At 45.5% G+C, this 27,406-nt stretch overlaps 1 protein-coding gene across 1 annotated transcript; it reads right to left on the reverse strand.

Moving 5' to 3' along the window:
* Nucleotides 1–3,749: 3,749 nt before the first annotated feature.
* On the reverse strand, nucleotides 3,750–26,732 carry RBP3 (retinol binding protein 3). Its single transcript, XM_090058034.1, has 4 exons — nucleotides 23,685–26,732; nucleotides 12,658–12,848; nucleotides 5,522–5,664; nucleotides 3,750–4,078 (listed from the first exon to the last, which is right to left on the reverse strand). Exons 1-4 carry the CDS (start codon nucleotides 26,730–26,732, stop codon nucleotides 3,750–3,752), a joined length of 3,711 nt encoding a protein of 1,236 aa, XP_089914160.1.
* Nucleotides 26,733–27,406: the final 674 nt, after the last annotated feature.

The raw sequence follows: 27,406 nt of genomic DNA on the forward strand, positions 1-27,406 counted from the left end.
TGCTGAAGTAATCTTCTTCCAGAACATGGTATTGGGTCTCAGCCCTTTGCTTGCCTTTTGGGGCTCCTCAACGCCCTTCTCACTCTTGGGGCCTCTTATTGCTCCCCCCCACACTGTAGGTTCTTTACTACCTTCATTGTCGGGCTCTTCACCGCCCCCTTGTCAGAGTTTCCTCCACCGCCCCCTTCTAGGGCCTTTGCCACGCTCCTCACGCTTCTCTCCCTTTCGGGCCTTTGCCGTGCTCCTTGCCCCCTCTAGGGCCTGAGCGCCCTTTCACAGATGGGGCTACAACCTCCCCGCACCGAGCACCCTTCCGGTACTCGTCATGCTGTGCACCCTGTGGCACTGCTCACTGTGCCCCCACTGGGCACCGGGAACCCCCAAGCTACTGGGGAGCCCCCGTGAGGCCTCCTCTCACCGCTATAGCCTCACTCGGTCCTCCGGTATAACGATAACCAAATCACAAGCCAAATAGCTGATAACTAAATCATGAGACAAACGGCCATGACAAAACAACAAGGAGCCTCCTGGCTCATAACATAACTGCATGCCACGCTGGCTCTTAGTCCCTACCTCCCATAGAGTGCTCTCTTCCCCGCATCATTGCAGTCGGTCAGAGTGCCCAGGCTGCAACCCTCAACCTGGTCTGCTCAGCTCTCCCGCAGAGCTCCTGCTCCTGTGGCTGCCAGAAGGGGACTGCTCTCTGGGCCTTCTGCCTGGGCTTAAGAAGGACTAAGCCCCGCCCCTTCCTGGCTCTAGGCTTCCCTGGTTGCTAAGGCAACCTGTACCTGCACAGTCTTGGGGACGGGCAGCTACGCTTCCCCCTTCCCGCCACCAGAGGTCTCTTCTGAGCCAATTCCACCCTCCAGTCGGAGAGCACCTAGGAGCCATGCGACAAACGGTCACAAGCTGGCAGAGGGTAGGTTTAGGCTAGATATCAGGAGGCGCTACTTCACGGTCAGGGCAGCTAGGGTCTGGAACCAACTTCCAAGAGAAGTGGTGCAGGCTCCTACCCTGGGGGGTTTTAAGAGGAGATTAGATGAACACCTTGCTGGGGTCATTTGACCCCCAGTACTCTTTCCTGCCATGGCAGGGGGTCGGACTAGATGATCTGCTCAGGTCCCTTCCGACCCTAGAAACTATGAAACTCTTCAAGGTCATGATCTAACTTCTGAGTGAAGAAAACTCTCATAGGATTTGCTTGATCTGATCAAATTACTTGTTGCAAATAGACTAGCCAGAATAATCATCCTTTTTGTTTCTTTTTTCCAAATGGATTCCTGCTACTATAAACAAGTCTAGTATTCAGAAGCATTCAGTATGTAGTCAATGAGAGCAAATTTCAGACCACATGTGCACTGACTGCAATTACTCTGTATTGCTGCTGTGTGATTAGCGATCTTGGTCAAATGGTATAATTTCTGGTTCCTGATTGATTGACTGACTTTGACTTGCCAGTGACAAACACCAAATAATATTGTTCATACACGAAAGCTTTTGTGCAAATGTGCTTAAAAAATAAAAGCAAGGTTAGGCTACTTGTATATTGAAGGGGAGCTTTAAAAAGCTAGTACTTAAAATATGTTTATTCTGTTTATAATTAATTCACTGACAGATGTGGCCTTTTCTGGATTTAGTACTTTTAATGCTCATCATTTATATAGTACTTTGGATAGACAGAGTCCTGCATAAACCTAAATTCATCCAAATATTCCCCCAAAGCACTAAAAAACTTAATACTGGGCCAGTGCATGAGAGTCTGAAAATGAAAATGAACAGCATGGAAAGTGTGAACAATTTAATGTCACTGACCCAGCTGAGTGAAACTTGAAATATAAACACATTGCAGAAATGACAGATAGTTGTCTGATTGTTAATATTCTTTCCATGTGAATACTGAGAGTCTTTGAAATCAGGTGTTTAAACAGAGGATACATATTTCTAAAATCTTCACAGTAAAAAAAAAACCCCAAAACCTACAACTTACAACTGCTCTGAACTGTAGTTAACTCTTCTTTTGGGCATCCTGTGTGTTGGGGAGTTCTGGATTTGCAGCTCCAGAAATACCAGGATACTGGGCACTGGCTGGTAAGCTGACAAGTTGGCTATCTTTGAGCTGCTTTGATCTAAGGGGCAAATGGAAGTGAAACTAATTTAGTTGCTCAGTTTGGAAACAAGCCTTTATGGCGATTTTCATTCTTCTTCAGGACATGGGGAGGTAAAAATATGTGTCATTTTCCAAAGTACAAAAGAAATGCATATTTTACACTTGAATAAATGCCAACATAACTGGGAAGTTTGCAATTATTAAGCATATAGGACTGGGATATTTCAGTGGGGAATTAGGAAAGTAAGAGGATTCAGGAGCTAGGTCCAATAAGAGGCTTAGGAGACTGAAGGTTTGGGTCTGTAGCTCCCAGCTTTCTGCCCGCTGCAGACGGTGCCTGCCCTCTGCAGTGAAATCCAGCACATTCCAGGCCTCCAGCACATTGTCCAGAGATTGTGTTCCCAAGGAGGATGAAGCTTAGCATGCCCTGCCCACCCAAGTCCATGGGCACAATTATAACTGGAAATATATCAGTAAGGCTGTTCCAGGCTTGCCTCCAGCGTCTATTCTCAGGCCTGCAGGAAACTGGGTGCAGAGGGGAAGCCCAAAGCAGCCCTAGGTCTTGAATGTGCCCATGGATGCAGGTAGATAGGGAGTGACTAGGAAGTGCCTGGGCCCATCCTTGATGGGACCCGCTGCTGCAGTGCTATAGACAAGCAACAAGGTACCTCAGAATGGGGTAAAAAATAGCCACTATAGGGGCTGCCTAGTGCTGGTCAATAGGAAATCTGTCCCTCTCTATAGTGCAGGTGCCTCACTTAGGACTATAAGGAGGAACATCTGTCTACTCCAGATCCTCCCTTTGAATTGAAAGGTACCTACAACATTTCTTTGAAAGAAGTGAGTACTTGGAAGGACTGTTTAATGTAAAATATGGAAACAGCATTGGGAAGCAGGGACCAAAAGCCATGGCTTTCCCCTTGCAGATGAGTACTGTAACCACTAGACTAGTCAGGCTCTTTTTCTTTGTCTTTCTCTGACTCAATGTACCTAGGGTTCTTGTCTTTCCAGTAACCCTACTTCAATATAAGGGGCAAAATGTGCCTCGGCAACCCAGAGTAGTTTATACATCCCATGCTTACTAGGGAGCCAGAGGTAAAGGTTAGAACCCCGTTATGCTAGGGAAAGAAATGAAACCTGGTTTTCCTCTTCCAGGGGTGTGCTCTAACCACTAGCCTTTGATATCAAAGATGAGAGCCACTGCTTGCCATGTCATAAAAGAAAGCAGTTGCTCTTCATGGGAGCCTCTTGTTAGTGAGAGTTAAATGGGCTCTGAAAACACCTACTAGATTTGGACTTAAGTGAAAGAATGCTTACTTTTGGGAACCTGATCAGAGATATATGTGAATCCAAATTGTAGCTGCTCGGACTGTGGTAGTTATGGGTATGACCAGAAGCACAGGTCTGGTCACCTGGAGAATTTTAAGGTAAAAAATTAAGGCGCCTATGAAGTCAGGGGGCAGCTAAGCTAGGGTTGTTTGGATCATAATTTTGCACTTAGGTTCCTACCTTCCACATAAGTCCTGCTTTAGGCATCTAAGTCCTTTACTGGTTCTAGCCACTGGGTGTCTAATTCTCTCAGGCTTCTTAAAAAAGTTGCAATCTCGTTCTCTCATACTGGATGCTCTCTGCATCAACCAGTCTACCTGGAGCTGTGTAGATGAGTTTTAAGCATTTCCTTTGCTTTGATAAGAGCTATTTCTGCTGGTACCTCCATGTGTGGAGGCACCCCTCTCCCCTCCCAAGAGATGCCATCAGTGGAGATGACTGATCTGGATGTGGGGATAGTGATATAGAGGTTGGTGTCATCCACATGATATGTCTGTGGGGGATGGCACCCACCACTGGTCATTTCTCCAATGATGTAAGCTCTGCCCAGTCTTTTCATGATATGGACAAACTCCTCTGCAGCCCCAGTAGTCACAGCACTGGTGAGGATTACCAAACCCTTCTGTGAGCCATATCTCTCACCTGCAAGAGACAAGATAAGACAGTGTTAAGCACATCTACATTTAAAGGTCCACTTGGATCATAGAATAGCGTGAGAAGAACAGAGGCAGACTGTATTTCCATCCCATCTGTTATTGATGCCTGAAAGAATCCTGACTTACTTTCCAGCTGCAATGGCTGGAATTTGCTTTTTCCACTAAACAGCTTGTGCATTGTAAAGAGTCTGGTCATTATCACTGATGTTGCTACGTCAGTTTCACTTCCTGCCTCTCTTGTAGTAACAAGTTTTGGACATATTTAAACTTTGAATTGAAATGGTTTTCCATGCAATTACAATGGGGAAGTTCAGTTTAGCTTTGGTTTTACCCAAAATCCCCTTACAGAAAATATATAGTTGGGGTCTGGACTGACTTGATTGTTTCCCTTACTTAAGGAACGGTAGTTTTTCTCATAATTTCACATTCAGCATAACATTTTGCTGGGGACTGAGCTGTTTTTTTTTTTTTAAATCAGGCCTTCTGCATCATAGAGTAACCTGAGCACTTGGGAAGTTCATCCTATGCCTCTGTAATAATATCCTTGGAGTCTGTCCATCATATGGACCAATGGTGTGAGAGTTAACTATAATTCTAACTTGTAAGAAGGGGCCCAACTTCACATGAGGGACCTTTAACAGAATTAATTTTCACAACAACTTCAAAAGGAACTCTTTTTTTTACTGACAAGTTATGGGCCATTAGAAGACCCTGTCCAAAGCAAATATATAATACAGAGCTCTATCCAAATCTCCCTGAAGCCCATTCTCTTTGAGGGGATTTGGATTGTGGCCATAATAACTCTATTCCCTTAGCACATCTAAACTTCAGCTGTCTATGGTGACTACACCAGGGGAGTGTGCCACTATGGCAAAGTAACTGCCGATCACATGTAGACCCATGTGATCATTGCATCACCATAGCACATTGTATGGTGATGTAGCATGTCACTGCATCACCACAGAGCAGGGGCAGGCAAAATGTGGCCCACCAGGCCATTCTATCTGGCCTGTGGGGCCCCTAAAAAATTTAAAAAATTAATATTTATCTGCCCCTGGCAGCCTGTCATGAGACCCTCAATGACTTGCCAAAACTCAGTAAGTGGCCCTCTGCCCAAAATAATTGCCCTCCTCTGTCATAGAGCAACATGTAGACACACCCACTATGCCATGGACACTAGGGGAGTGGAGGTAGTCCAGGGTCCCACAGATCTGGGCCACAAGCAAATTTCCAGAATATCTAGTTTTCCTCTGATGCTTTTTCTTTGTATAGGTTTAGCTATTGGCTTCACGTGTTTTCAGCAGGAAAAATGTAGTCTCTGATGGATGACTATGGATTGAGCACTCCATTTGCCTAGGAAATTCACAAGAAGCTACAATCATACATACCTAAAAGTAAAAGTTATTATGAAGTGTGGTTGCCATCTCACCTGTAAGCTGTGACTGGGTCCAGATCTCATTTACTGAGTCAGTGGGTCTGTTGTAAACCTTGTCCAGAAGAACTCGGTGCCCTTCATCAAAGAAGTAAGAGCACAGGCCTGGTATGGAGGTGGTAGGGCCTCCAATATTGTATCTGTGTAAACAAGAAAATAATCCAGGGCATAATTGACCATTTGTAGCAAACAGTGTATTTATCCTCCTTATCTCTCTCTAACTCACAAGTTCTGCTGTTTTATAGCATCTCCAAAAAAATGGTTCAGACCTAAGTTCTTATATCTGCATATTATGTTCTCCCTCACCGTATTTGCAATCCTAGCATTATAGAACTGAACTCCTGCTGGAGAACCTGATACTGTTATTGCTCACAAACTGGCTAGAAATAAAAATTTAAAGCTATTTTCTTGGATCAACATGGTGAAAATCCCCCCAGAAAATAAATCAGAAGAGATAGTTAGAGACATATTAGATTCTTGAAGTTCTTTTATTTTTTAATAACTTATAGTTATTACTAACATAAGTAATGGAATTTAAAAAGCTGAGCCAATACACTTAGACTTTGCTATTAATGTTTAGGCAATTACTTTTCATTTAGGGCCACAAAAATAAATGCCTGAGTGAAAAGGCATTGAGAATCTACATCTCCCATCAAAGCCAGTGAAAGTGGTCACCACTTTCCAACCTCAAGTGACTTCTTTTTGTGTCCAGTAGTTGATCTAGATGCTTCAATTAGGGGAACCAAGTTTGAAAAATTTTACATTAGAATACTCCTTTTAATTTCACATCACAGCTCAGGGTGGAAGTCATAGATGTTTAAATATCACTATGGGATTACCTCCTCCAACAATTAGAACAGTATTCATTTTGAACCAGGAACACCAAACCATTTATATTTTCCATTTCTACTTCAGCTCTACTCACGTAGTATAACTCTCCATCTAGTGGTCAATCAGAAACATTTCTAACGTATCTTTGATGGCATTGCATAGGAAGTAAATATTACCCATATGCAGTGTGCTGCTCATGTTTAACAAGCTATTTGCACCCAAAAAAAGTTCCCAATTTCCCTTGTATCCTGTGGCCTATTTGTTCATGCTGATAAGGGGGACACAACAGGACTTGAAAATGGGTTAATTTGTTTTCCTATTTAAAAAGATGTGTACAACACCACAAATGTTTATGTTTTATTCCCTAGCATAACGGTGGCACAGGCTTTACCTTGTGTAATTTACCCTATTGTGCATGGCATAGATTACATTGAGTAGTCTCTGAAGGAAACTTCTTGCTTGGTACTGATGTTTAGTGCAATCCAGACAGAAACCAAGAAAAGAAATTTTGGTTCTACTAATTTTCCTCCGCAGTTCTGCAAATTTAGGGGTGACTCCATCCCCAGGTAAGGAAACCACTCCAACTGTACACAGAACAGTTATGTTTGTTATGTTTGCTTTGAGCTTGCTGAAAACCAAATCAGGTTGCTGGTGGTTTCTGCTTAGTACTATCTAGACTTATGTGAGTATGGCTGTGCAGCCAGTACATCCCAGGGATACAATGCCCTGGCTGTCACAACCTAGCCTCATGCTGCTGCAGGTGTCATGGTAGTGAGTGGTATCTAACTTGTTGAGGTGACTCTGAGTGAGGTGAAGAAGGAGATACCCTGGCTAATCATTTGTCAATGCATAAGCCTGCAGTCTGAGATTTGTACCTGCCCTGGCAGAATGAACATGACTGAATCATGGTGGTCTCTTGTTAGCCACCCCTTTCTTGCTGGACTGCAGTTATGATCTGACTGAGGAACCCCCATATAATGAAAAGAGAAAATATAGGCATTAAAGCCATAGGACAAAATCCTAGATATGCCAGAATGCAATCAAGGGCAGGCAGCAGAAGAGGAGAGGGACAAAGCTATGCCACATTGGAAAGCCAGGCAGTGAGATGACAGATCAGCTGCCTGCCCTACAGTGCAGCTCACATTGTGTTGAGTCGATTGAGTCCACAGCACTCCAAACGAGCAGAAAATGTCAAAAGCCTCCTGTCTGTGAAAATCAGCTTAGGGGGCTCTCCAAGTTTCCAAACACATGATCAAGAGCTCTAGGATGCTGACAAAGATGACAAATGTTTTGACAAGACAATAACAGAGTAGAACTAACTATATCCACCTATGTTTTGCTACTAGGATAATGAGCCCTTAAGGGAACATTAGTTTTGAGATGAAAGACAGTTCAGTGGTTAGGGCACTAGTCTCAGACTTTGAAGATGTAGGTTTAAGTTCACACTCTATGACAGACTTCCTATGTGACACTGGGGAAGCTGTTTTGCCTTTCTGGACTTTAGTAACCCATGTGGAACATGAACATAACAGCACTGCTCTAAAAGGGGATTGTTGAAAATAAATATCATATTTTCTTTCATACTACATGTCCCCAAGTAACACACACACCTTGTTTTGGGAAGGCAGAATGAAGGAAAATATATATATCCAGAGTCATGGCTGAAGACTGGCTGCATTGTTAGCGTCACTTCCCCTCCCCTTTCTATTCAATCAAAGCTAAAGATTGAACCTTGTCACAGCCACTGCCAAGTTACCAGCAATAGCTTTGACAGGGTTAAACCTATAGCTTTTGGCAGCAAAATGCACCCCTCCTTCATGCAGTCAGAGGGACCCAACCCCTGGTATCAGGTCATGGCCTTGAACCTAGGGCCTCATCTTAGCTGGTCATCCCAACCTGCCACCTCCACAGCTGAGCATTGGGGTAGACATAGGTGATCAGAACCTGGTGTCTAAGCCTAGCCGCCTGCCCACTCCCTGCAACCAGAATGGCCAGCCAGATTCACCTGACCCTTTGCCTCTTCCTATAAAAACTCTTGACCTGGAAGAGAAAGTGTCTGGGCAACAAGGTTCAATCTTGTATTCAGCTTGCCACACCTTTAGCTTGTGTGTCTACTGGCTCAGATCAATTCGCTGGCAACCTGACCCAGCTTGCCCATGGAACCTGCGTTTGGCCTGACCTTTGGCTCACTAACCCAAGTATGGTTTGATCTCCTGGGTACCTGACCCAGCTGGCTCCCTGCCCCTGCACTCTGTCCAACCCTCTGGATCTCTGAATCAGGTCCCCAGGCAGATCTTCCGGTTTCTGGTTTCCTGGTTCCCCTCCATTTGGACTCTGCATACGCCCTCAGATTTTGTTTTCCTCTTCTGAGCCTGGATAACCCCCAGATCTGGCATAACACCTGACAGCCATTCTAGAGTCCCCACACATCCATTCTGGTGTGGAAATTAGTTTCTCTCTTAAAATATGCACTCCAATTTTGGATGGTTAATTTTGTGGGGAAGGTCTGAGCGGTATACGAGTAAATATAGTACGTTAAAATTATGAGGTACTCAAATAGCAGAGACCAAAGAAGCATTTCATATCGGTGATGGCTGTATTACTAGCCCCAAACATTCTGAAGTCATGAGTTGCATCTCAGAATTATGAGATTGGCTTAAAGAGACTTAATAGACATTAAAGAGATCTAATTAAAGTTAGGATGTTTCCATCTGCCTTTAAACTTGGACCTCCAAGGAGCACTTTGTTCACATATTTAAGCATTTCTTTGCAACCTTGAGGGTTAGGATCTTATGAACAGGGTAAGGAGCCCAGTGTGAATGGAAAGATCTATGTGCCTCTGTGGCAGTGCACAGGTTGTGCCTGTCACTTTAAGAACATCAGACAGGCTATGGAGCAGCCAGCAGGTGGGTTCAGGCCCAATTAGGCAGTCACCTGACTGCAGGTGGCCACCTGATTGGAGAAGGGCTGGGCAGGGAGTGTATAAGCCCAGACCCTGGGAGCAGTGCTGGTAGTTACATCCGGGGAGCGGAGCAACATCCCTCAGCCTGAAGCTTTTGGAACACCTGGAGGTTAGGGTAGGAACTATGGGGATGGAGGAGGTTCCTTCTGGTCTGGGTAAGACTTGAAACTACACCCTGCTGAGGTTGGTTGGTGTGGTGGGACTGTCTATGGTGGAGCAGTGCCCAGGAAATGCCACATCTGTATATCCCCAGTGAAAGGTGAGGAAGGGATGCTAGAAACTTTCAGCCCCCTCTGCGTTATAGGTCACCCTGTAGAGGGAAACGGCTTGGGGCCAAGGTCCATTGAGTGAGACCTGAGATCCAAGGGGTGAAAGGCCCAGAGTCTGAATGTGTGGCCCAGTAAGGGGGTGGAGTGAGTGTGTGGCCCAGTAAGGGGCTAGGGGAATGCTCCAGTGAGGGGCCAATGTCCACCAAGAGGGACCTGAGGCCTGTGTTGTCTAGAGGCTGAGTGCAGCCTGAGAAGAGGCTGGGGAATTAGTAAGGAGAATTGGATGCCATCTGCGAGGCATGGGACATGGTGGAGGGATGGTTTGGAGCCATGTGATTGGCCCAGAACACCAGGGCTGCAAATGGGGCAGCCTCCTCCACTTTTACATCAATCCATTTTTACATCAGAAGCATGGCAGGCAAGTGCAGGGCAGACTGCCCTAGAATGGGGCGGCAGGGGGAGGCATCAATCTCATCGGGTGCCTGATGGCCCCCCATCTGTCACAACTTCCTAAGGCTAATCTGGATTACCTAGTTGTTTAGAGGAGGGGAGCCTATGGCTAGCCAATAGAAATGCTAGACACAGAGGTGATTCTGGACTCCTGCTTTGCCTCAGAGCTCAAGTGTTTGACTTGCAGCTGCAAAGGAGGCACTTCAGTCAGTTAGGATCTGCATTGCTAAGCTGTGATAACTACCTGAACCAGCACCTCATTGACAGAAGCCCTGAGGTTAGTATAAAACACCAGCATCTCACTTTCATTCTTGTATAGGGCAAGGAGGAGGAAGAGTTCACTTTTTGCCTGACAGCTTAGTGGTGCTTAGTGGTGATAGTTCAGGCCCAGGAAATGGTAAACTGGGATTATAAATCCATCTCACTCACAGGGGACTCATGCCCACATTTCCCACTTTGCAGGAGTGTACAGGTTATAAGACATGTATGTGTGGGACGGTAGGTTGAAGCTGTCTCAATGGGTTGATCAGAGCACAAGATTCATGGGATTGGAGGGAGTGTGAGCAAGAGAGAGCCTGACTATGACAGAGTGATGAGGCCACTCCCCTAGGAGTGTGGAGCTGTGGATTCTATCCCCTGCTGTCAGGGTTAGTCATATTTTTTATCAATGACTGTCTAATGTATAAACAATTCATGGAGCTGGCAAGAAGGAGCCTGATTGTCAGTCTTCTTATGTGTCAGAAGCAGACTGGCCAAGTTTGCTGGGGAAGAGTATCCACACTTGAGGATAGGCTGGTGATCCAGGCCAACCTCGAAAGGCTTGGAAGGTGGACAGATGAAAACCTAATGGCATTCAATACAGAGAAATGCAAGGTGCTCTACCTCAGGGCGGGGGGGAAACTCACATCACACTTATAGGCTCAGCAATGCTACATTCACTAGCACCACGACCAACAGAGACTTGGGGGTCATGACTGATCACAAGATGAACATGAGCCACCAATGTGATACTGCAGCCAGCAAAGTGAACAAAACTGTGGCTTGCATCTACTGATACATTTCGAGCAAGACCCAGGATGTCATCCTGCTGCTGTACTCGGCTTTGGTGAGGCTGCAGCTGAAGTACTGTGTCCAATTCTGGGTTTCACAATTCAGGAAGGGCATGGAGAAGCTTGAAAGAGTCCAGAGGAGACCCACATCCATGATCAGAGGGCAAGAGAACAAGCCTTATGAAGAGAGGCTGCAAGTCATGGGACTTTTCAGCCTGGAGAAGCGCAGGCTCAGGGATGACTTGGTGGCAGCCCATAAGTACATAATGGGTGTGCATCAGGATCTGGGGGGATGTTTGTTCACCAGAGCACCCCAAGGGATGACAAAGTCTAACGGTCACAAACTTTTGCAAGACCGTTTTAGGCTGTACATAAGAAAAAACTTTTTTACTATCTGAGCCTCCGAGGCCTGGAATAGACCTGGAATAGGTGCAAGCACCTGCTCTGGACACTTTTAAGAAACATTTGGATGCTTATCTTGCTGGGATCCTTTGAGCCTAGCTGACTTCCTGCCCAGGGTGCTGGACCCAATGATCCTACAAGGTGCCTTTCAGCTCTAATGTCTATGCAATCTATGAAATCTGTGATTCTGTAGCCTACTGACCATGGTATTTCCCATGAAGGGGACACTGCCATATCCTTGCTAGGATGGGTCTCCGTTCCTGCTGCCAAGACTGTTCATCCTTTTAACATTAGACAGTCATTGATTTTTAAAAATGGAAATCATATGGCTTGAAGAAAAGTTCCAAATATGTGAAGATTCATAACTGTAGAGGATATATGCGTTTCTTTAATCTTTGAAACCATTTCTGACACAGGGTTTGTTTTTCCATAAATATTTGCCTGAAGTGTGGTGGGCTTCCAAATAGGAGCTCTGGGCTGATGCAAAAGAAACACACTTATAGAAGTGCTATATAAAAACATGATATATTTGTATATGTGTAGCACTGTTAATTGTTGCAAATAAGTAGAACAGCATCTACTGGCCCATGTGCACACATTGTTGTTCATATGTTGTGAAGTTCAATGAAGCTTTGTTTAAATTTAGGCATGTGATAAGTCCATGGCTACCATAGGGCCTATGAGCACTGGGAATAGCTAGAGGAGTGGTGTGGTTTGCAAAGGTGGCTTAAGTCACTTGTGAGCTACACTCATGGACCAGACTATATACGGCTGATCCCCCGGTATAACTTGGCACAGTTCAAGCATTATTCCCTTTTTCACTACTGAATCACTTGACCTACAATAAAAGATATGATTAAACAATGTGTGTAAGTAAACAGTCATATCCAGTAAAGTGTTATACAGAAATCAGAGAAAGAAAATAGCTTCAGGGCAGAACTCTTCATTCTTGAAAATTTTCCAGTTTTCCTATCTGTTTTCAAATGAACCACATGATGGAACCATTTCCCTTGATAGTTTTCCATGACAATTCACCCTGAAATTTCTTTATCTCATGCTATCATTGTTAGTTTGCAAAGACAACAGTTAACCATGTAAAATAAATTCATGGCAACAAATAAAATTATACTTAGAAAGAAGACACTTGACTACTTTCTATTCAGGATTTACCTCATGTCTATGATTAATGCATCTGTGTGAACAATCTTCTTCCAAACATGCTTCACCAGCAGCTCAGAGACCTGGGTTAGAAGTTCACAATCTCCAAACATATCAAATCTCAAATAGCCAATGTTGTTTTCAAAGACATTGGTGTGGAATGAAAAGTTAATTAGATCCTCAAATACTTCTGGAGGTGGGATCTGAAAGAGTTTGGAAAAAACCATTATGAGTTGATAGTAACTCTTCTGCATAATATTAAAAAGGAATTACATGTGTGTCATGGAGCTCATGTTACACCTTGTTTTTTATAGAAAAACAAAATAAAGTGATTTCCTTGACAGAAGCAGATGATTGAGGCCCAGAGGCCTCATACTACTTCCTGTGCTCCGAGGCATGCCATAGGAATGCATTGGCTTCCTGTAATTCTTTTCCAGGTAAGCCACTTGTGGTATTTATAATCTCCTCATTAGTCTCAGCTGAAAGGTAGTTGGTCCATCATAGGTGATGCTGGCCTCAGGTGCCATTAAAGGGCCAATCACTCTCTGACAGTTAGGAATAGGTATGCTATAAGAGTCTTATATCGGGGATACATGTCTGAAATCTCATGTGTTTGGCCATGATTAATTTTACTTTATCTGTTTGTTATGGTATTAAATGGCAAATATTTATTTAAAATGTGATTAAATTCAGTTTTTAGCCAACAATAAAAGAATTATTCCTATCACCAGTATATGCAATGGTCCCATAGTCTGAGTCTGAGGCCAGAAATGAGTATTTTCCATGTATGCATCTGAAAATGGGAGAATCGCTTTGTACTTAATTCAATGACCTACGGTTCTTCATATAGGCTCCCATTCAGTTGCAAGTTTCTGTGACTAGAGAGGGCTTTGGCAAGTCCGTTATAAGAGCCCTTCCCTTCTCACCAGGGTGTTGTGAGGATCCCTTTGTTCATCTTTATGAAGTACTCAGATTATTTCAGTGATGGGGGGCCTTAAAGAACATTCATAAAACAAATAGAGCCAAGTAGTTCAAGGTAAAAGTATGTTATTGTTTCTACTTGGTAAAGTAAAAATTCTCTCCTCACCATCACATGCATGAAACAGTGGCTGTCCTCTCCGTCTCATCACCTACTAGTCTGGTGGATGATAAAAACTTAAAGGCATAGTTCATAGTTCCATAGTTCATCCCCTAAACCATGTAGGGCTGCAGAGAAAAAGACACGGAATGGATTTGCCTCCCAGCCTTCATCACTCTGGTACTATAGTAATTCCATGATGTTTGGGCTTTCTGTGCCCAAAGGGGTCAAGCAGCCGTCTAAAAGCTGAGACCTGGTGTTTGGATGTCTACTTAGAGCCACCACCACTCAAAAACAGCACTCACAAGCTGCGTGAAGCCCACTGGACATGTTAAGGGCCTAATGCTGTAGCCCTTTCCTGGATAGTATTCCCCATTTAAGGGTGACAAACAAGACTATTCATCTGAGTAATGGTCCTACATTTGTGCTGTGTTCTAGAAGATGATGCAAGGGATAGATTGTTAATTGTAATACAGTTTAATACAAGACCTCAAGACCACAATTGAGATAAGGGCCCCCTAACTCCACATGCTGCCCACGTGCATCTGAACACACACTGGTCCTGAATAGCAATGTATACGAACAGCTCAGACAGCTGAAATGTCTTTATAACCTTATGGTACAGAGGGAGACAGGCTGATGAAGTTACTTGCTCACTTAACACTGTGGTAGAATCCACACCTCTGATTCTTGAGTTCTAGGTTTGTGTCTCAACCAGAAGGCCACACTAGGGCCCTGTGCTTTAGAGGCATAATCTTATTTCACTTTGTGCACCCAAATGACAGTTATGCAGACATGTTACTGCTTTTGTTGGCACTTATTATAGTTAGCAATTCTACTTCAGGTGCAGTGTGGACATGCAAGCATCCATACAGCTACTGAGTAGGCCTGCACAAAGTGGCTAGTATTCGCTTCGGATTTGGATTTGGCTGATTCGGGGGCAGTGATTCAACTTGGTGATTCGAATCACTGTCCTGAACTGATTCGGCTGAATCTGATTTGGAGATTTGGCTCCTGCCAAATCAACCAAATCTCTGAATCACACAGGCTGCATCCCCTGCCCATTCTCCCAGCCCTGCACGGCTCCAGCTCCATCTCCATCTCCAGCTCCCGGCTCTTTGAAAACAAAAAGCTCCCAATTACCAGCTGCTGCTGGGTAGGGGGGGTGATCCCCACTGCCCCCCAGTGCCCCATGGGGGGTTCTGCCACAAGTCCCCTGAAGCAGTCAGTGAGTCTGGAGGGGTTTTTTGGTTGTTTTTTTTAAAGGGCTGGGAGCTGGAGTGGGCAGGGCAGGCATGGGGGGGCTGGGAGAGTGGGTGGGGTTTGGAGGGCTTATGACAGAGCCCCCCATGCAGCACAGGGAAGTGGGGGGCAGGAGGGATCCCCCCCGCCTGGCAGCACATGGTGAGCAGGGTTTTTTTTTTAAACAACAAGGAGCTGGGCTGGATGGAGCAGCCATGTGGGGCTGAGAGAGTAGGCAGGGATCGGGGGACACTCAGGAGGGTTGGGAGAGCAGGCAAGGGATGGGGCTTGACAAGGGTCCCCCATGGTCCCCTCCCCTGCTCCTTCAGCCTCCCCTCCCCTGCCCTGTACTTACCAGCACAGAGTCCGGGTCCAGCTCCATGCTGCAGTGAGCGGGGACTGCTGGAGTTGCCGAAGCTCTCCAAATCTTTTTCAAATTGATTCAGAGAGCTATGAATTGATTCGGGCCTTTTAATTGGTCCCCTGATTCGATTTGGATTCGGAGATTTAGCTACCAAATCGGGCCAAATCTCCTCCAAATCAAATCAGCACCCGAAGCTTCGCACAACCCTACTGGGTATGCATAGTAAGTTGTGCTCTGCATAGGCAGGTATGCACATTCTTATACATTTAGCTATGTGAATGTGAGTCCTCAAATTGTAACCAGGAAAAACCCCACAACTAGTCAGTGGTAGACACCAGAGGAGAAGGCCCTTTCCATATTTTGATCCAATAATCTAATGCAGGGGTGGGCAAAATATGGACCGTGGGCCACATCTGGCCCACCAGGCCATTCTACCTGACCCACAGGGCCCCTAAAATATTTAGAAAATTAATATTTATCTGCCCCTGGCTGCCTGTCAAAGATGACAGGAGCCAGGGACAGTAGAACCCAGGGAAAGCTGGCGGCAGAACTAAACAACTGCAGCAGCAAGTCTGGCTCGGCCCTGCCCCGCTTTCAACCCCCATTCCCACCCTGAGCCCCAGCCAGAAGCCTCTGCCTAGCAGGGGCTTCTGGCCTGGGACTGCTCCTGCCTCCCTGCACTGAGGGAAATACAGATAAGGAAGAGGAGAGGGAGGGAGTCAGGGGAGGATTGCAGGTGATTGCTCCAGTCCTCAGGGCTGGCTGGGCCAGCTTCTGCGGTCCTGGAGCTGCAGCTGCAGCTGGGAACCGTGTGCTGCTAGGTGGGTGGTGTGGGGGGGGAGCAGGGAAATGGCTGTGGCAGGTCGGGGGAAGGAGCAGTGAGTAGTTGTGCAGATTGCAGTAAGAGGCAGGAGAGAGCATGGGGACTGTGTAAGTGCACTGGGGCCAGTGCTGGTGGGGCCCAGAGCAGGGTAGCAGGAGCGCGGGGCCCAGGCTGCCAGGGGCTCTATGGAGCCCGGCTGGCTCCCTCCTCTCCCTACTTGAGCAGCACAGCCCGGACCCTGCACTTCTGCTGCCCCACTCTGGGCCCCACCGGTGCTGGCCCCAGTACACTAGTGTGGGCCCTGCGCTCCCTCCTGGTTGTCACTGTGCTGGGGGTGGTGGGGAATGGGGAAGCAGCAGGAGAAGGGAAGCAGTGGCAGATGGTGGGCAAGTGGCAGGAACACAAGGTCCACACCAGTGCCCCAGGGCCAGGAGTGGCAGGAGCACGGAGCCTAGGCTCCTGTCTGCCGCAGGGGGGGAGGGGGCAGGCTGCTGGTAAACCCTCCCCCTCCATACAAGCCAGAACCCCCCACACCTACCCAGACCCCACACTCAAACAGGCCCATATTTATCCACCCCCCACAAATCCCACCTCTACACACACCCTCCTCCTCACCCCATATACCCATAAAACTATACCCACCCTGCCACCCACAGCCTCCCACAATATTCAAGAGCAAGACTTAATTTTGAGCTATTATACTATCACCTCTATGTATACTACACAAGCTCAGGTAAATCAGGACAAAAATATTTTTTGAAATGAAATTAATGAATGTTGTAGTACATGTTTGATTTTTAGAATATAATTTGGTATTTTTCTGGTTCAGAGATGGCCAAACCCTTTGCTGAAAGGAGTACTTCTGGGGGCAAGGGGAGGGACTTCTGGTGGCAAAGGACAGGAGTTAGGGGGAGGGACTTTCAGTCCCAAGATGGTGATTGGGGTTGGGGCATCTATCAAGGGGTGGGGCTACCTATGCAGCCCTTATAGCTTGCCAAAACTCAGTAAGTGGCCCTCAGCCTGAAATAATTGCCCGCTGCTGATTTAATGGTTAAGCCATTCACCCAGGGCGTGGGAGACCCAGCACCTATATACCTTTAATTCAAAGGAGTTTTGAATTTACATGTGTCCTGCTTCACAACATAATGCTTTAATCCCCAGGCAACAGGCTAAGCACTATACAGAGCTGTATGCAGCCCTCCCCTTGAAACTGGCCCGCTGGGGAGCCATGAAAAGAAGATGCGGGGCTGGGAGAAAGAGTGTGTAAGGCTCATCAAGGTGACCACTACCCTAAAAGGGACTCCCTAGGTTCTGGCCTGGACCCTTTCTCCCTTCCAGAGGGGAAGAACCTTCCCCCCATTCCTTATCCATTATAGCCAATAAATACTGAGTTCATGATATGGTACCTCAGCTTCAAGAGGAAGTTTGAGACTGGCCCGGATTGTGCCCAGCTTGGAGCCTGTTTGTTAGAGCACCATGCTAGAAAGCAGAAGGGATATAGACTCAAGTACCCTCTGCATGAGGCTCCCTAGGTTTCCTACTATGGTGAGTGCCCTAACTTTTGAGCTAAAAAAGTTAGGGCACTCTTCCCCTGGCATCTAGCATTTGCTAGTCATGAAGTTTTGCCAGGCTACAATTTTGGCATTTACACTTATCTAGGTACAAATGTATATCTTCCCAGCCAGAGATCAGCTCATTAGCTATGTGGATACCTGTGCATATACACTGTATGTGGACTAAGATCATAATATTTGCATGTTCAAAATGAATTATGTGGCTGTGTAACTGCTATTTGTGCATATTAAGTGTAATGGCATTTTGTCATAGGTCTCACAATTTGGCAGCCTCTGGGCTTTGCCTCCTGCATACTCTTGTAGCTGATATTTATCATTACCATTCTAGTCCCTTCTGCAATGCCAGAACTTCAAACACTGATTCCAGTGTTCTTCTGATACTAACTATTGCTCTAATGGTAAGAGCCAAGTTTAATGACTCCCTTCCTGCACCTCTCTCTCTTTTGCTCTTTTTTTTTTTCTCCTCACCTTGTGAAAAATAACCACTCTATCTGGGCTGCAGACATATCAGTTCAACACTATTGAGTTTGTCATTTCCAATCCACTTCCCAGTGACAGCAATGCAACTTGATCTTTCCAGTGTATTTTGCTTAACAAATCATGGGTTGAAAGACCATATCCAGTGCTCATAGCATTGTTTTGACTTTGCTTATTTGTGGTTCAGAAGAAATGGACCTCTGGGAGAGAAAAAAATTCCTTTTTGCAAAGGAGAAGGCAGAAAAGATGCATCATCCATTTTTTTTATCTACAAATGAAGCAGATGTATTATTTTCAGTAAGAATTAACCTACAAGTAACATTTAATCTGTAGCCGTAGATAGATTTCTAGACTACACCTTCAAAATGGACTCTTGCCTAGCTTATGGCTTCCCGGGTTTTTTCTTCTATTACCTCTTGTGATCTTTTTTTCTTACCTATTTAATATGCTGTACCAAAAATTTGGCCATTTGGGAACTTCCTGTTGGTAAACTGTGTTGTTGACTGTTGTGATTTTATTGCAAATGTCATGATGCTGATGTTTTCCTTAAATACTGAGCTCTCCTGGAGTCATATGAACATGAGGGAATCTCAAAGAAAGTTTCTCACCTTCACGGTTATACAGAAGAGAATGTAAGTAAGTTTAAAGGCTCAGAAACTGGAAGGCAAATAAAACTAATATAGAATGGATTTTTTAAAATCTCATGTTTCTCAGGTTTGGGGGTGTGGATCTGAGGTGGGTACTAGTGGGTTACTTCCTTACACAACTGGAAATATGTAGCAATGTGGAGAGCAGCTGCTACCATTACCTAAGGCTGTAGGGTGCAGGGGTCATTGCGCAGGCCAAAGTCCCCTTCATTTTGGAGGATCACATACTGGATAGTGGGGGAAGGGCAAACAGTGACAAGCTGTAGTTCACAGCAAGATTTGGAGGAATGTTTAAGCCGAAATGGTTGAATTGTTATGTATAAATTCCCTCTGCCTTATTAAGAAGAACGCTGGAAGCCGTGGAGTTAGAACAGAGCCTTGAATGTCAATAGCTCAGGCTGACGCAACCTGAACAAGTGAAGAACCATCATTAGTTGATAGCTGTATAGGGTATCTGGGCCTTCTCCTTTAAACTCCTATCACGTTAGTACTTTGCATGGATGGAGCAGTGTGATATGAATGAGAAAGTAGGACACTGGCCTGAACTCTGAAAGACTGGAGTTTCATTCCTGGCTCTGGCACTGAGCTACTCCAACCCCGCTCTGTGCCTGTTTCCCTTCCCCTCCTTTACCTGTCTTGTCCATGTAGAGTATAATCTTTTGGGGGCTGGAATTGTCTCTGACTGTGTTTGTAAAGTGCCCAAAACAAAACAGTGCTCCTCCATGTGTTAGAGTTTTTAAATATTTAAAATATTATATATATATATATTAAATATTTTAAATAACAATATTGTCAAGCCCAGTTGTTTAAAAACCATTGAACCCTGAAAATCTAAGGTTGGTTTAAAATCATGGCATTTCTTTTAAAAAGCAGCTTGTGAGTTTTTTCTTTTTTATGTTCTGTTTTTCAATCTTTTAGTGTTGTACTCAAGTCATATTTTCAAACTTTGCTCTGCTGGAGCTATAGAAGTTTACTTTTTTTAAAGTGAAAGCTGAGATTCTCATTCAATCGTAAGCCTCCAGGTGTGTGAACTTCAAATGAAAATCAGAAGGCAAACAAAAACCATTCACCAAATATTGCAAGACTCTCAAGAAATTCTGAGAATCAACAAGGAAATAATGACAGTCCAAATTATGTTAACATGAGCATTCATGAAAATAAAGTTGGGCACTTCATTCCTGTTCAGTTAATACCCTTTACAGCTTGGGATTTTTTTTCAGCACCTAAACAACTGGTCTGCCCGGTCAGGATCAAGAATTCCAGTTTTTATCTCAATGAAAATAAATAACAACACGGACACTGAGCCGAGGAATTCTGATTCTGTGCAGCAGCACAAACACATGACCAGCCTGCAACACTAGAGATTTAGTGTCAATTAACAGGGTTACGCTTGCAGAACAGCTGTTACAGTGGATATTATAGCTGCAAAAGAAACTGACAAAATAAGTATAGGCACATCATTTAGCTTCCAATAAAAAAATCAGTTTTGCAAATTCCTAAAAGTAATGGCACATTTTAATGTTTAAAAAAAATAGTGAAAACGTTTTCTTCTTGGCATTGTCACAATCCAAGATGTAACTGTTTTGTGTTTGTGCGTAATGAGCAGAAAATGAAGCTGACTAAAACCAGGAAACATAAAAGAAGTTATTAGTGCGCTGCCATTTTTCAGACTGCACACAGGCAAAAAGTAAACAAATATCAGAGAGAGTAAAGAGACAATTACACCTAAATAAAGGCCAGATTCTCAGCTGGCACAAACTGGCATGGCTCCATTGACCTCAACGGGTTTGTGCATCAACAGTGCACTGAGCCTCTAATACAATTTTTTCATCTGTTATTGGTAACACATTAGGGATAGGGTTTTTATTTTTTCCTATCCTGATACTGTTCCTTTAAACAGAGTACAGCAACTTTTTTTTTTATTAGTCGGGCAAACCTGACATAGGTTTTGGGGACATAAGCAATCTTTCCCTACTCCCACTGACTTGTCTGTAAACCTCCTATTCCCTGTCCCCAGCTCCAGTAATACTCTAGAAAACAGCTCCTACTCATGTGAGGCAGTGGAGTAGGAGCAAGGTTTGTTGTGTGGGTATCAGGGAGTACATGGAAAGCTGCCTTGCAAGCAAAAGCTCAGGCTATTTTCTGAATCACAAAACACTGTATATGTAAGACTAGCCCCTGGGAAGCCTAAATTGGGCAAATGTCATTTATGCAGCAGAGAACTCCAGCTAACATTGACCTTGCCACTGTCTCAGAGGAGATATTTTCATCATCTTTTATTATGCCTTAGCAGTGGTTCCAGTGTAGTAGACACCAAGGTATACATATGCATTTCAGTTGCCTCTCTTTTATGCATACCCCTCTTAACTTCTCTGCCGTTATTCCCCCCCTTCCCAATCAGTATCCAGGCTTGCTTTGGACTCCCCTCCTATGGAAAAACCATTAAACCTCATCAAAACCATACTTGACAAATGACTAAGCTAATTAATGTAGAAGCATTAATTAACACAGGCTCACTGAAGTCAGTAGTTTTTTTCCCATCAACTTAACCAGGGCCAGGCTGTGATAAATAAGATTCCGTCCTGTGCATCCTATTTTGACAGTCAGGGCTCATGGCATGTTATAATAACCAATATCAATAACAGTGGTACACAGATTGGGTCGTTCATTGGCCGAATAGAGAACCAATGGCAGAACACTGATATGCTGCCAATATTTTGGCAAGGAGCTCCCACAAAAATGTAGTCTGTGATGGGCCCCACATCCCAGGAGTACTAAGTGGAACAGTGAGGAAATCAAGAAAACTGTGAATTAGATTTCCCATTTAAGCCCAAGTTCTTTCTACAGTCAAGGTGCAAAGCAGCATGTATTTAGATGTGCCATTCCCTGAAAATTTTTAAACTTTGCCCTTGACCACAGTGACTGAGAACATGGCACAGAGGTCATACCCTGTTTTAAATTATATGAGCCTTAGGCTTTTTAGGGTGGGAGCCTGGAGATTTCTGCCTGCAGGAAAAATATTGCAGATGCCCAACACATGGTGCAGTCTAGTTCATTTAAAAAGCAAAAGTGTGTTTTTCAAAAATCAATGTAACGAGCTCCTAGGCAAGTCATCTCTGGCACAGATGCAATATTAGCAGTCAGGGAGGATCTAACTCCATCTAAGGCAGGGATATTATCCTAACTTTCCCCCCATTTTGAAGGTGAAATGTTAACAGGTACTCCTAGGAGCTCCCTCCAGCACAACTGTGCAGCCAGTTCATAATCAGTCTGGCTCAGAACCAAGCAGAGCTTCTATAACACAAGCATCATAGTTAGGGCAAAAGTGGCTTTTTAAAAATCAACTTCTTTTTGGGGTCAATCAGATTATAGCTGCACCTTACCAGATGCCTTTTTCTGAAGCAAAATGTATAGGTCACTTGGGAATCTCTACTATTGCTCAGGAGATAAGCTAGGGGTGGGAGTACATGGCAAAAACTGAGAGTTATGTACAAATCTAGTAATATAAAAATAGAAGGTAAGTATATGCATGTTTATATAGATGACAAATTACGTTACAAAGTACATGTGTGTATCTCTTGTAAAAGATTCAGAGACCTTTCTCAGACTGCAAAATCGGCCCCACCAAAATAAATAATGTAAGTAGGAGGTTTATTTAGGCTACCACGGAGGAGAACCAATGGGCACAAGCTGATAGAGGAAAAATTTAGGTTGGACATTAGGAAAAACTTATTTTCCATAAGGGTATCTAGAATCTAGAGGACACTCACAGCAGAGATGGCGCAGTCACCAACCATCCTTGGAGGTGTTCAAGAGGAGACTGGAAAAGTACCTCGTTGAGCTCATCTGAGCCCAATAACCTCCTGCCCATGGCAGGGGACCAGACTTGATGATCTTACAGGTCCTTTCTGGTCCTTCCATTCTATGATTCTGCGAGCAAATTGTCCATCGAGAATGATGGGGGTGGGGGGTGGGGACAGAATGCTGCCGTCCATCACCCCACGCTGCTGTCACCTCCCATGAACAGGGTGGGGGGGAAACTTGCATGCAGCCACTGCCGCTGCCACCTACTGCCCCATGCTGCCGCTGCCACTGCTCTGCATCCGGCCCTGTGCCACCCTCTCCCCCCCAACTCCATGTTTGGCTCTGCTCCATCCCCCCACCTCCCCGTCATGGCTGGCTGTCATGGCTGGCCAGCACCGCTGCTGCCTCCAAGGAGCAGGGCTGGGGGTGGGGGGTGAGGCCAGCATCCCCGCAGTCATGGCGGTGCCCCGCTGTTTGTGTCTGCCTGTGTGGAGCATTGTGATCGGCTGCTGAGACAACCAATTAGAGTGCTCCAGGAGCATTATGGACAGACAGACAAACACAGACAGACGGACAAAGCCCTTTTATATATCGAATGATTCTATAACAGGACAAAACAATAGCACTGAAGTAGAAGTGACATGGGAGGGGGGTCTGGTAGAAGAAGTACTCCCTATAATAAACACTACTACTTTAGCCCACTGCCCTCTACAGCAAGTCCACATGTAAATTTACTGGTTATGAGACATATTAGCTCAACAGCCCCAGAGCTTGAAGATTTTTGTCAACCAGCATGTATTGATGTATAAGCTGCAGGTAAAAAGCCTAAATCCTGGCCATTTTACTGATTTGAGGTGAGTTCAATCTCCAAAGCCCATTGTCCTCTTTCCGGAGACTGGTAAATAGTGGTGATTTAGAGTTATGGACCACAATTGGGTCTGGGAATTCCTGACTCATTGATCCCAGACCATGTAGCACCCACCCAATAGATGGTAGGGACTCACAGCAGCTAGGCACATGAGAGACTTACCTGTATTGGCACAATCCCTGGGATACTGTCCTTGGAGTGCTCTGGGATGTAGGCTATTTTGAGGTGCACATCTCCAGACAGAGCTTGCAGATCAGCAGCTACCTTCTGGGCCAGCTCTTCTTCAGAAGTAATCATTTTGTAGGTTTCCTTGTTGATGAGGTTAGTGAGCCTGGTTGCCACATTGGTCCCAATGTCTGCAAAGGCATAATTATCAGCCACCAGCTTCCCCACTGTCTGCAGTACACCGGGGACCTTGGCCCGCAAGGCAGCAATTTGCTGGGCAACCATCATGGCTTCATTTCCCTGGACAGTGATATGTGGCTCCACCCCAGATACACTCCACACTTTGCCAGTGACTGGGCTGAGCACCACCTGGTTGGGGATGGAGGCATATAATGAGCTGTTGCTAACTTGGTAAATGCCCACAGAAAGTGATCCACCCACTGTGGGCTCACCTATGACAGTGGCTCGGTGCAGATCTTTCATGGAACGGGTAAATGCTTCGGCTGCTGAGCCACTCATGTGGCTAGTCAGGATGTAGATGTCTTTGAGGGAGCCATACCTCTTGCCAGTAACCTGGGGGAGGGTCCACACCTCAGTGCTATGAGAAGTGCTGCGGTCAAAGACAGTGTAGAGGTGTTGCCGGGGCTCAGGCTCAAAGAAGTAGGAGCAGAAGATGGGCACAGCTGTGGAATAGCCGCCTGTGTTGTACCTCATGTCAATGATCATGGCATTGGTATCCACTAGCTTGTTCCATACCATCTGCACCAGCTGTGGCCCAATGGCTTTGACTGTCTCTGCCTCAGCCATCATGTCGAAGCGTAGGTAGCCCAAGTTGCCTGGCAATACATCAACTTTGAAAAGAGCCTCAATGATGTAGCCCAGCTCCTCAGGGCTTGGGATATTATTGGGGGGCTGTTCCTCTGGGGCTGGCTCCACCTGGCTGTAGAAGACATGAAGTCGGTGGTCCCCTGAGGCCTCCTGCAAGTCACTGGTAAGCTGGGAAGCCAATGTCTCAAAATCCACAGCAGAGCGATAACCACCTTGGGCCCTCTTGGTGCTTAGCATGGCACTAGCCCTCCCAGCCACCTCTGGAATGGCATAGTGTGCCTCTAGGAGCTGACCAGTTCCCTCTATAAGTGTTCCCATGCCCTGGTGGAAAGCAAGAACCTCCTCAGCTTTCTCTAGTGCCTCCTCAGCCAGTACAATGGCATCAGGCACCACACCTCCACCCATCCAGCTCTCCCCATGGTTGTCAATGAAAGTGATGACAGGAACTGTGATGCTGAGGCCATGGGTGATGTCTCCCTCAGGCTGCAGCAGTGGGAAGGTACAAGTGTGTGACAGTCTCCCTGCTGTGATCTCACCAATCAGAGTGGCACGGTCCAAGGACTGCATGAGGTAAGCAAACTCTTCAGCTGCTGTGGCGGTACGATGGCTGATGAGCAGGTAGATGCCACGGTGGGCTCCGTAGGGCTGGCCCAGAAGTTCTGCTTGGCTATTGTGTTCCTGCGTGTGGTTGGTGCGTCTATCATAGGTAGTGAAGAGGTGGACAGGGCCAGCAGCAGGGTCCTGGAAATAGGAGAGCAGCAGGGGCACAGCAGATGAGGATGAGCCCCCAGGGTTATAGCGCAGGTCTACAATCAGGTTCTCAGTAGCTTGGAGGGGCTCCCATACTTTCTGCCTGATATAAGGCCCCACCTTAGCTAGCACTGAAGCATCGGCAAACTCATCAAAGCGCAAGTAGCCCACATTGCCTGGGAATACAGATACCTTGAACAATGTGTCCACCAGAACATGCAGCAGCTGCTCATTGTTGGGCAGGCTGGGAGCCACTGGAATCTTCTCCTCCAGTGGGGAGATAGCAGCTTCATCTGGTGTGGTGACTCGGAGAAGGAGGCGGGGGTCCTCAGACACAGCCTGCATCTCAGCATTGAGCTTGGCAGCAAGGTCCTCTGCAGACTGGATGGAGGAGAAGTCAAAGGCAGTGAGGTGCTGCAGCAGTGCAGGCACCCGCTCAACAAGGGTGTAATGGTCTTGTAATATGTCCATGAGGTGGCTGATTATTTCAGGTACTGCTCTGCGCACTGACAGGATGGCCAGGGCTTTCTGAAGGGCGTGCTCTGCTTGAGTGGTCACACATGGCATCACCCCACTGACCTCCCAGCTCTGCCCACCCCCACTCAGGGGGCTCACAGACCGTGACACAGGTACTGTCATGTAGAAATCAGAAGGACCAATGCGCAGTTTCTGGATGTCCAAAGAGCCCCCAGCAGTCCTCTCCCCGACAGTGATGGCTCTGTGCATGTGCTTGAGGATGTAAGCCACATCTTCAGCCACTCCAATGGTATGCTGGCTAATCAGCACAATGACATCCTTTTCCATGCTGTACCTATCACCTAGCACCTTGGGCAGTGTCCATATCTCTGTGGTGGTGTTAGAGGGTCGGTTGTATACAGTATCCACATGCAGCACCTTGTCAGCTTCATAGAGATAGGAGATGACAAAGGGAATGCCAGAGATCTGTCCCCCAGTGCTATGACGCAGGTCTAGCACAAGAGCAGATGTTCCCATCAGCGTCTTCCATATCTTTTCCACCAGAAAGCTACCAATCTTCTGCACAACATCCTGGCCAATAATATAGTCAATTCTCAGGTAGCCCACATTGCCCTCCAGCTGCTCGTACTTGACCACATGCTGGATAAGATTCAAGAGCTGCTCATGAGTGGGGAAAACCTCAGGTTCCTGCTTGGGAGCTGTAGGAGCCAATGGTTCATAGGAGATCACAAGTCTTGGGTCATTTAAGGCACCTTGCACACCAGCTGTCAAGACACTCGCCAACATTTTAGGATCGGAGATATCCAGGATCTCTCCACTCTTGATGGCTTGTTCAATGGCTTCTTGCATCCCCATCAGGTTTTCAGGGAAACAATAATTATCCAGAAGAATCTTGGCCATGTCCAGTACCAGAGTTGGCTGGAAGATTTCCTCAGCGTACACACCAGAGAAAAAGAGGGATGATAACAGCAGGAGATATCCCCTGATCATTTTGAATCGGCAAGGAGACAAACATAAACTGCACCTTGGGAAGAAATCAGAAACTCCTGTAGATCAAGCTGAACTTATCTCCCTGTCAGCCCTCTGTGTCTGTGAATCAGCACTGAAATCCCAGTGATAAACCTGGGAGCACTCAATTGATAAACCTGCATTAAACCTTTAATCTCATTAAATTGGAGTGCATCAGCCAAAGTGCACCAATAGATGAAGTTCAGCATCATGCCACTTTATAAATCTCTTATGAAACAATAATAAAATTCAGTCAATGAGGAGATGTTTATACCAAGCTGTTAGCTTATAAGATTCTTTCTGACAGATAATAGTTTTCAATATATACAGCAGTGTCCATTATAAACTAGTCCAGAATTATCTTGACAGTGAATCCATTAAATGCAAAGCTGTTTGATGTAGAGTCATAATTAGAATAATAATCATCCAACCTATTAATGCTACCTATAACAAATAATATGAGGAGTATTTTGAAATGGCCTAACTCTGCAAGTATTTAATTTTTTGCAGGTATAGCCCAGATGATTATTTACAATACAACATCTTTGGTCTTTTCTTGCCTATGGTCAGCAATGAACTGTATTTTCATTCTACAGCTACAAGCTCTCATCTAGAAATTTTGAACATTTGAAATGGCCCATTAAATCTAAGGTAAA

Source organism: Crocodylus siamensis, chromosome 7 (assembly GCF_052110815.1).
Source record: "Crocodylus siamensis isolate JL-2025a chromosome 7, ASM5211081v1, whole genome shotgun sequence".
NCBI lineage: Eukaryota > Metazoa > Chordata > Crocodylia > Crocodylidae > Crocodylus > Crocodylus siamensis.

What these genes read in the sequence shown, in the direction of transcription:
- RBP3 (XM_090058034.1), bottom strand. Translation starts at nt 26,732, where the DNA reads ATGATCAGGGGATATCTCCTGCTGTTATCATCCCTCTTTTTCTCTGGT. An exon ending in GCATTAATCATAGACATGAG is followed by an intron (nt 5,665 to 12,657) that starts GTAAATCCTGAA and finishes TTGTTTACACAG; the next exon opens with ATACAATATTGGAGGCCCTA. An exon ending in GACCCAGTCACAGCTTACAG is followed by an intron (nt 4,079 to 5,521) that starts GTGAGATGGCAA and finishes TGTCTCTTGCAG; the next exon opens with GTGAGAGATATGGCTCACAG.